General features: G+C 39.6%; 1 protein-coding gene across 1 annotated transcript; it reads left to right on the top strand.

The window, feature by feature from the left end:
• Positions 1–1,900: 1,900 nt before the first annotated feature.
• Positions 1,901–8,590, top strand: LOC129951549 (uncharacterized). Its single transcript, XM_056063763.1, has 2 exons — positions 1,901–2,100; positions 2,167–8,590. Exons 1-2 carry the CDS (start codon positions 1,901–1,903, stop codon positions 8,588–8,590), a joined length of 6,624 nt encoding a protein of 2,207 aa, XP_055919738.1.
• Positions 8,591–10,736: the final 2,146 nt, after the last annotated feature.

Genomic DNA, 10,736 nt, shown 5'->3' with positions numbered 1-10,736 from the left:
AGAGAAAATTTTAACTATATGTACATATAACCACATTAGAAAAGTGAGGAAATTGGAAAATTTATAAATATTCTTGGATAAATATTTCGACGAGCTTTTGATGATCTTTTTCTTGGAATAGACCTTCATCATCACATCAGGGCGTGGCATGATAGCGATGGTTTGGTTGTGAAATTGTGTGGTATAAAGCAAGGCGTGAAGGATTAACATTTGCTCATAGAGGTTTTTTTCAGAATTAAATCATTTCAGACCTTTCCAATGACGCTTTCAAGTCTTAAAGGTCAGCCAGGAGATTTTGTTTGACCTTCTTTTATGATTCTGGAATATACCTACTCATATGTTTTCACATTCTTTTAAGAAAAGGTTTTTGACAAGAAGTATAGTCGCTTTTCTTTTAACTTGTGTGGTTCGCTTCCACCTATTTATGTGTCAATAAAAACTCTTTCAATACTTAAAAAAAGATTCCAATAACCGTTCTGTTTAAATCTGACAGGTTCTAATGGTGGTTTGGTTTAGAACTTGTAAGGAAAAACACCAATAAAATACTTCAAATATAGATACAAAAGATTTTGACATATGTAAGTAAGTGTACGTTGGTTTTAATGAACGTTGAATTCCTTTGGAATTTGATATTTTGACATTGTGTGCTTCTGGCCAATTCTGAACTCAAATCCAAAATTATCTTGTCTTCTATTTAGAAGAAGTGTGCAGAATGTGTCTGTAAGATCAAGGTAATGGTTGTAAACATTGAAAGTGTCAAAAAATAATTAATGGCTACTCTAATTTTGACAGCTGCAGATCACCCTGACAGTAGGGAGTTTATCCGTCATTTTTCATTATTATACTAGAAAATTGGGAACATTTTGCGATAGCAGTTAGTAGTTCAAAGTTTTGTTAGAAAATGTCCGAGCGGTATTTCTTAAACAGATATATTGGACGATATGTAGTAAAGGTGGCATGATGGTTAGTGCGTTGGAAAGTCATTCCAGAGGTCTTGAGTTTAATCCCTGTGTTAACAACCCTGTGGCAAACGCAGTATGATCGGGTTGTTAGGTCATAATGTATCACCTCCCTGGTGGCTAGCAGCTTTCGGATAAACAAATATGCCGGAAGTCTCCGCCATACAAATTGGCATCCATTTTTTTAAACTTTAATCATTGTAATTGTAATTAAGCACGCAAAGAGCTAACAACTTAACTATACTACATAGATCTAATTGTATAAAAACAAAAAATCCTAAGATAAGAAACTAATGTAAGTATAATATAATATAAATATAGCTATATGTAATAAACATTAATAAAATTTATCTTAAAGGATTTTATAACTCCTTCACAAGACGATTGTGTTTCAGTTCATAAAAGTAGTTTCTGTTGCCACCAAATCGTGCCAACAATTTATAAAATCATTATAATTTGATTAATCTGGATTTGGAGTATCATCTGCCGTCCACTAAGTGAGGATGCCACCAAAGAAGACCCCAAAGGCTACCCGTTCGCGGTCGCACCAAACAAAGAAATCACTGCCATCGGCGGAGGAATACAATTGTGTCGACTGCGATGGACCCGATTCTGTTGACGATATGGTTCAGTGCGATGTCTGCCAAACCTGGCATCACTACAGCTGCGCCGGTGTCGATAGTTTTATTCAACAAGAAAGCTGGGTTTGCGGCACCTCTTGTGCAATAATGTCAGGTAAGTGCTCCCCTTTATCTAGTGTTGTTAGAGAAGTAGTCCCTCAAGATGCTGCTGAAGCGATTATGCCATATAATGCACCATATACTGTGCCAGCTACCACCGCCTCCAACAATGCGGTGAACCCCTCATCAAGTTTTGGTTTGGATTCTGCCAATTCGCTGCCATGTACTGCGAGTGAAACCCAATGCAATTGGTCATGCACAATGCCGAACACGGCGTTACGTACTACGTCAAGTATCGTGCCAAGTAGTGTTAATAACACCCTGGGCGTATCAATACACGATGAGCAGAATTTTGCTCCGAATACTGCCGTAAGTACAGGAACATACACCGAATCATATGGTGTTGTATCTACCGCCTGTACTGCCCCCCCTATTGCCTCATATACTGCCCCATCTGCCATGTCATATATCGAAAACAATATTAATAAATATACATTGAAAAATTGTGTAAATAATACATTCTCTAGGATAGCACTTCATCATGAAAATATTTTTGAAGCAGGTCACATTGAATCCAGCTTGTATTTAGATTCTAGACGTGACATCACATTAAGAGATGTGCAGTCAACATCGACACGTGCAACCACCGATGGATTTTCAAATTCCATGTCAACTGCTGCCACCTTTAGTCACCACCTATCCAACGTTGTTGCCGATTCAGCCGGAACGATTAGTAGAGGTGCTATTCCGAGACGATTTTTTGGAAAGAACGCTGCATCACATGCCACGAGAACCTTCAATACAATTGGTCATTCGGATACACCCGTATCTACTAAGCCACCCACAACACATGCCGCCTTTCTTAGAGATGGCACCGCTACTCAACACATCACTGCTACTGCTACTGCTCCTGTTATTACTACAGCTACTTCTACTTCTGAACCCCACTCGTATCCAATTTTCAGTGCTACTTCCACTCCAGGTATCGCCAACTCGTATCCAGATTTTAGTGCCGCTGCCGCTTCCACTTCCAGTATCATCAACTCGTATCCAGATTTTAATAGACTTCATTCTTCTGCTGCTGCTGCTGCAACCCGAACAACGGGTGTTGGTGCTGATACCCATGGCACTAACGTTACACATGGTACCTCATATGCTTCGTGTATCCATACAACTGCTGCACCACACCTTACTGACACTGTTGATGCTGCAATATATCCTGCAACACATTCGACTAAGGTTTTCTTAAAGGAAAATCCCATTGTCTTATCGAGTCAGCCACGATCATTGTCAAATTTCTCGATCAGTTCTAGAGGGTCTAGAACTGCCCTTGAGAGGAATATTCAGATAGAGCTGCAGTTGTTAAGTGAAGAAAGGGAGTTGAAGGAGAAAAGAGATAAAGAGTACTTGGAGAAGAAAAATAAAATCTTGAGCAAGATGCCACGGGAAGACGGATCATCAGTTACCGATGCCGAAGCAATTTCTATCACCAAAGTGAATAAGTGGTTAGGAGATGATTTACGCGAACCTTTGTCGCAGTCAAAGTTGATTCATAAAGATTCAGATCCAAGTCAAGAACATCCATTTGAGCCTAAATTGAAATACAATGGTCATGATTGTGATCTTACTAGGTTATGGCCCGGAAACTTGTGCAAGTCCAATGAGAGGTCAACGGAAATTCAACATGCTCCAGTTATGTACAAACATTCAACATACCAATTCCCACCTCGAGCACCATACGTACCACCACAGCAGCAATTCCCACCTCGAACACCATACGTACCACCACAGCAGCAGTTTCCACCTCAAGCACCATATGTACCACCACAGCAGCAGTTACCACCTCGAGCATCATACGTACCACCACAGCACCAGTTTCCGCCTCAAGCATTATTTACGCCCCTTCCAACAGTACCTTTTCTACCACCAAATGTAAGTGAACCACAAACACGGAGCTTAAGTAAAAATCAAATAGCTGCGCGTCATTTGATGTCCAAAGACCTACCAAGTTTCGATGGAGATCCTGAACAATGGCCGTTGTTCATATCCAATTTTGAAAGGAGTACCGAACTTTGTGGTTTTACAGATGAAGAGAACGTGATGAGACTTAATAAGGCCTTGACGGGAAAGGCAAAAACCGCAGTCAGATGGTTACTTTTGCAACCGAATTGCTTTCATCAAGTCATTTCGAGGCTGAAGACTCTCTATGGAAGACCGGAGCTTATTATCCAAACACTGCTTCAAAAGGTTAATACGACACCTCCACCCAAAGATGGGAAGTTAGAGACAATTTTGAATTTCGCCTTGGAAGTTCAAAACTTATATGCCACTATACAAGCAACAGGATTATACGCTCATCTAAACAACCCCTCGCTCCTGACTCAGCTTGAAGGTAAACTTCCGCCAACTATCCTCCTGAACTGGGGTATCTATAAGATGATGTTGCCGGATTGCACTCTCTCCCATTTTAGTGCATGGATTTACCAACTTGCTGAAGCCGCCAACGGGGTGCTAGTTCCACATACTCAAACGCCATCTGTAGAGAGCAAAGGTACCAGTCGATTTCGAGAGATCAAACCAAAATCCGGATTCCTTAATTCTCACTCACAGGTTGATGCAAATAATAACGAATCAAAACATAAGTGCTACGTTTGCCAAGGAAGTTGTAGTTCAGTGGCTGTATGTAAACAATTTCAGCAGCTCAGTCGAACCTCAAAGTGGGGAACGGTAAGAGAATACCAACTTTGTAGAAGATGTTTGAAGAAACACAATATACGGAATTGCCCTTTAACATCAGTTTGCGGCAAAGACAATTGCACCTTCAAACATCATCCGCTATTGCACAATGACCAGAACAACGTGGAGAAATCGATCAAGAAAGAAATTCAAGAGGTGAAAGGAAACGTTTCGGTCCATATGAAAAGCCATTGCAACGCGCATCGTAACAATTGTGAATCCACCCTATTTCGAATCGTACCAGTGATCCTGTATGGAAATAAATCTCAAATTAAGACTTTCGCCTTCCTGGATGATGGTTCGTCCTTGACCTTGATGGACGAGGAACTCGCAACCCAACTTAATATGAAGGGTAAACCACAGCCGTTGTGTCTAAAGTGGACTGGCAACACTAATAGATATGAAAACCAGTCACAATTGCTCACTCTCCGAATTTCAAGCACAGTACATGATGCTAAGATTTACGCATTGTCTGATGTTCACACTGTGAAGAACCTATCGCTGCCTTATCAATCTCTAAATTTCGAAGACCTACAGAATAAATATGAACATCTAAAAGGACTACCCATCGAATCGTATGATAATCAATCTCCACGTTTGTTAATTGGCCTGAAGCATACAAAATTGGGACTTCCTCTAAAATGTCGAGAAGGGAGAACCGAAGAGCCGGTCGCAACTAAGACTCGTTTGGGATGGCTAGTGCATGGTAGTTGCTCTCAACAGTTACATGACGTTGAATTAAGATACCAACACCACAATTTTCACATCTGTGAATGCAATGATACTGGATTGCAGCGTCTAGTTAAAGATTATATTTGTATGGATAACTTCGGGATATCAAACGCAGACAAGGTATTGATGCCAACTGAAGACAAGCGTGCGCTGGATCAGCTAGATACCAATACAATTCGAAAAAATGGGCGCTACGAAACATCGCTGCTCTGGAAATTCGACGACTTCGCTATACCAAACAGTCTTCCCATGGCAAAAAGGCGATTAGCTTGTCTTCACAAGAGAATGAAGAGGGAGCCGCAGCTGGCTAAATCCCTAGACGAGAAGATCAAACAATTTATCAAAAAAGGGTATGCTAGAAAGCTCACAAAAGAAGAAGTAACTGAAAGAGGTGACCGCTGTTGGTATCTTCCTATATTTCCTGTTTTCAATCCAAACAAACCTGGGAAGCTAAGGATAGTATGGGACGCAGCAGCGACCGTTCAAGGTGTATCGCTGAACTCTATGCTTTTGAGGGGTCCAGGTCAACTTGCATCACTTATAGCTGTTTTGTTTAAATTCAGAGAAGACCTAGTTGCAATCTTCGCAGACATCATGGAAATGTACCACCAAATTCAGATTCGCAAGGAAGACCAACACTTTCAAAGGTTTTTATGGAGTACCAGCGAGGAAGTTGAACCTGAGGTGTTAGCAATGCAGGTAATGATAATGGGAGCGACATCTGCCTCCGCCAGCGCGCAGTATGTGATCAGAAAGAATGCCGATGAATTTTCCGCCAAGTTTCCAAGAGCTGTTCAATCGATCAAAAATAATCAATATGTCGATGATCTGATGGATAGTACAAGCTCGGAAGAGAAGGCTATACAATTGGCTAAAGAAATTTGTTACGTACACCTACAAGGAGGATTCTTCATTAGGAACTGGATTTCTAATTCACCTGAAGTCGTAAAAGCAATGAAATCTGAACCAACCGACCAAGTGGATCTTGCTCTTGACGTGGAAATGGGGACTGAAAAGGTTTTAGGCATGTGGTGGTGCACTGCATCTGATTGCTTTACCTATAAAATAAATGCCAGTGCAGTTCAATCTGATATTCTTTCCGGTCACAAACGTCCAACGAAACGAGAAGTTCTAAGGATTTTGATGACGATCTTCGACCCATTAGGTCTCGTAGCACATTTCCTCATGTACATTAAGGTACTTCTACAGGATGTATGGCGATCCAATATCGGATGGGACGAAGATATCAAAGATGCGGAGCTAGAAAAGTGGCTGAAATGGATTCGATACCTGCCTGAAATCGTGAAACTCAAAATTCCGAGATGCTATATCGTCAATAATCCTGATCCGAGTTCCGAAATTCAGTTGCACGTATTCGTGGATGCAAGCGAAAATGGTTTCGCCGCTGTTGCATACCTGAGAATCGCAAATGACGATAATATAAACTGTGTCCTGATTGGTGCCAAAACGAGAGTAGCTCCATTAAAAAGCTTATCGATCCCAAGGCTTGAGCTTCAGGCGGCAGTCCTCGGCGTAAGATTTGCGAAAGTCATTACAAAATCACACACGATCCGTATTTCCCAGTGTACTTTCTGGTCGGATTCAAAAAATGTTCTAAGCTGGATTCAATCTGATCACCGCAGATACAAACCTTTCGTTGCCTATCGTGTAAGCGAAATACTGGACTTCTCAGAAATATCCGATTGGAAATGGATTTCCACTAAGTTAAATGTTGCTGATGAAGGAACGAAGTGGCAGAAAGTTCCCGAGTTTAAGGCGTCCAATCGGTGGTTTACGGGTCCAGAATTTTTGAAAACTAACCCGAATCTTTGGCCAAATGAAATACCCCCTGAGAATGCCACAGTTGAGGAGTTAAAAACATGTTTTGTCAACCTACATACGCTGAATAAAGAAGAAAATTTTCGAATCAGTGATACCTCAAGTTGGAGACGGCTAATTAGGACTGCAGCATACTTTTTTCGCTTCATCCACAACACTAGCATTAAGAGACATCAAAGGAAGTCAGGTATTCTTCATCAGCAGAGAAAGGGATATCTCAGACAAGAAGAACTTCGATCTGCCGAAGCTGAGTTATTTCGTGAAGCCCAGACTAGTGAGTATTGGGATGAAATGGTGGACTTATCCTCCAAAAAATCCGTTGAAAAGAGCAGCATACTCTACAACCTGTGTCCATACCTAGACGCAGATAAGGTTATTCGAGCGAATAGCAGGATACCTTCCTCTGCTGATGTCAGCGAAGACGTTAAGAAACCCATAATTCTCCCAAGAAATCATCCCATCACCGCGCTAATCATCACCGATCTTCACGTCCGTTTCAACCATCGAAACCACGAAACCGTTATAAACGAACTGCGCCAAAAATTTCACATCGCTCATATGAGATCTGCATTAAGACTTGTAAGAAAAAACTGCCAAGATTGCAAAAATACCAGAGCCAAACCGCAACCTCCTATGATGGCTCAACTCCCACCAGCACGAATTGCTCCATTCTGTCGACCCTTCTCATTCGTCGGAGTCGACTACTTTGGTCCTATGAATGTGAGTATTCTTCGAAGAACCGAGAAACGATGGGGAGTATTGTTGACATGTCTGACAACCAGAGCAATTCATCTTGAGATCGCACACTCATTATCGGCAGATTCGTGCATTTTGGCTCTCAGAAATTTTATGGCAAGGCGTGGCGTTCCCATCGAGATCTTCAGCGACAACGGAACAAATTTTCATGGTGCTGAGCGAGAACTAAGAGAGGCGCTTAAAGAAGTCAACACTGAAAAACTAATGGAGACGTTCACGACAACCGATACCAAATGGACCTTCATTCCACCAGGGTCACCACATATGGGGGGCAGCTGGGAAAGGCTAGTGAGGTCAGTAAAAACCTCCCTCTACGACATAGTGCCAACTAGAAATCCTTCGGATGAGTTGTTACGGAGCATGCTTATAGAGGTAGAAAACATAGTAAATTCCCGTCCACTTACCTATATTCCCATCGACGACGAAAGCGAAGAAGCGTTAACTCCCAATCACTTTCTTTTGGGGTCTTCAAATGGCAGCAAACCACCCGCAGTATTCGACAGTGACACTAAATTACTTAAAAGAAACTGGCTTATATCGCAACAGTATGCAGAACGCTTCTGGCAACGCTGGGTAAGGGAGTATCTTCCGACAATTACCCGCCGAACCAAGTGGTTTACTTCAGTGAAGCCTATTGAAAAGGGTGATATTGTCCTGATTGTCGATCCAATGAGCCCAAGAAACTGCTGGCCCAAAGGTCGTGTAATCCAAACTACGATTTCTAAAGACGGCCAAGTTCGAAGCGCCTTTGTGCAAACACAAAGTGGAGTTTATGAAAAGCCAGCAGTGAAATTAGCTGTTCTAGATATCAGAGCTGAGAAAGATGTTAGCCCACGGTCGGAACTACCAAGGGGGAGTGTTAACAACCCTGTGGCAAACGCAGTATGATCGGGTTGTTAGGTCATAATGTATCACCTCCCTGGTGGCTAGCAGCTTTCGGATAAACAAATATGCCGGAAGTCTCCGCCATACAAATTGGCATCCATTTTTTTAAACTTTAATCATTGTAATTGTAATTAAGCACGCAAAGAGCTAACAACTTAACTATACTACATAGATCTAATTGTATAAAAACAAAAAATCCTAAGATAAGAAACTAATGTAAGTATAATATAATATAAATATAGCTATATGTAATAAACATTAATAAAATTTATCTTAAAGGATTTTATAACTCCTTCACAAGACGATTGTGTTTCAGTTCATAAAAGTAGTTTCTGTTGCCACCAAATCGTGCCAACACCCTGCCTATGCCATCTAAAGTTTTTTGACATGTATTGCATCTTGCGAGGAATTGACAAATCCTCCAAGAGTTATTCCTGTCATGAAAATTGCTTTCTATTTGGCTTAAAACTGTAGGTCCCCCTATCCCTAATAACAGTTCTCGCACACAGTAATAGTTAAGAGTTATAAGTCACTAGGTAATAACAAAAATGTCAATACAATTTAACTTTCTAAATTGCTAAACCATAGACAACATTTATCGAAACTTCTCACGCATCTAAAAAATACCTTGTTCTTTAAAGACGAAACGGATAGTGTGCAGGTGGCCTTATCCTAAAGTTCAACATGGATATTAAAAGGTGTAAGATAAAAATTTATTTGTTATAAGTGACTTTTTGTTGTATACAAACTTTGGTCAGATGTTTAAGTTTTTATACAAAAAGCACCTTTATAAGGCCTTCTTATAAGCCAGACATGTCATGATTTTCAGAGAGAATTCGCCATTTTTTTTTTTTCAAAACTGCTCTTGTCAATCAACTAGAAAGTCTACATCTGTCATTAAGTACTAGAACATCTCTGTTACAGATCTCTTGCACAAATTAAGTACGACTTGGGTCCTTATCCACACTACGATGTGCACACACGTTTCCTGTCCATGGGCCACCTAAGACTTTAGACTTTTTTTTACTTGTTTCTGCTTCAAAAAACAGAGCTTAGTTATAAAATATAGAAAGTAACCTCCTCATACTCGTGTATCTCTCTTTTCCAATTCTAAGAAATACATTTTTCAAAATTCTCAGAACATTATTGAACCTTTTGGGCAAGAAAAACTAATTACACATCAACTAAACAAATTGATAAAGGTTTCGCAGAAAACCTCCTCATTTCTAGTTATTTTGTTTGATTCGCAATGTTTTTTGTTTTAAATTTCACGAATTATTTTTTTTTGTTGTCCATTACCACTTCAAAAACTATACAGAAAATTCAATATAGGCATATTTATTAACAACAACAATCACAAAGAAAAAAGTCCTCTCTCTTTTAAAACAATCTCTGGATGTGTATCTGGGTACATTTATGGTTGTGAAGTTTGTGCTCTATAATCGAATGAGTTTCTTCGAAAATATCCATTCACGTGGAACATTTTAAGGTCGCATCGCATATATATACACTTTAACCCAAAGGTAAAAAACATAAAAATAAAATACCTACGAGTATCTATCTATGCACAGATATATACTTTTTTCTGGAATTTTCATTTTTGAAAAAAAAGAACTTACCATGTTTGCGAGTGTAAGGTAATTCTTTTTCAAAGAAAATCCAATTACCTAAGTTTCGTTTTATTTTTTATCTCTACAGAAAAATATTTATAACCATCATTCTCGAATGACGCATTTTCGGTTAAACGAACATTTAACAAAAATTGTTTGAGCATTTTCAATCGAATTATACTTACAAAGGTAGAGGTAGGTTTAATTCAGTACATGTACATAATTCAGAAATTCCTAGATTATTCAGCTTTTACTTCTTATGGTTATCTAACGCAATATGATTCTAAAAAATGTTTTATCTTAGAGCAAGGATGGTAATGTTGAAAATGAAAATGTAAAAACATCGCAAATTGAATAATCCTAATGCCTGTACAACTTTTTTCAAAAAACAATTTATTTTAAATAAAAAGAAATTTTTTTTCAAGGAAACTCAAACTTATTATCCCATTGCAGAGCTAAAGAACCCCTGAAACGCCCAAGCGCAGAAAGCTTTGACCAAAAAAAATATGCTAATAACCTAAGGAAATGTTTTTGAAGTC

This window comes from Eupeodes corollae, chromosome 1 (genome assembly GCF_945859685.1).
Source record: "Eupeodes corollae chromosome 1, idEupCoro1.1, whole genome shotgun sequence".
Classification (NCBI taxonomy): Eukaryota; Metazoa; Arthropoda; class Insecta; order Diptera; family Syrphidae; genus Eupeodes; species Eupeodes corollae.
Note: the sequence above shows the minus strand (reverse complement) of the source record. Positions and strands in the feature narration are given on the sequence as shown.

Bases quoted from the DNA above. Each gene is read 5' to 3' on its own strand.
- LOC129951549 (XM_056063763.1), top strand. From the start codon at position 1,901: ATGCCGAACACGGCGTTACGTACTACGTCAAGTATCGTGCCAAGTAGT. The intron at 2,101-2,166 runs GTCATATATCGA...TACATTCTCTAG, and splicing joins TATACTGCCCCATCTGCCAT to GATAGCACTTCATCATGAAA.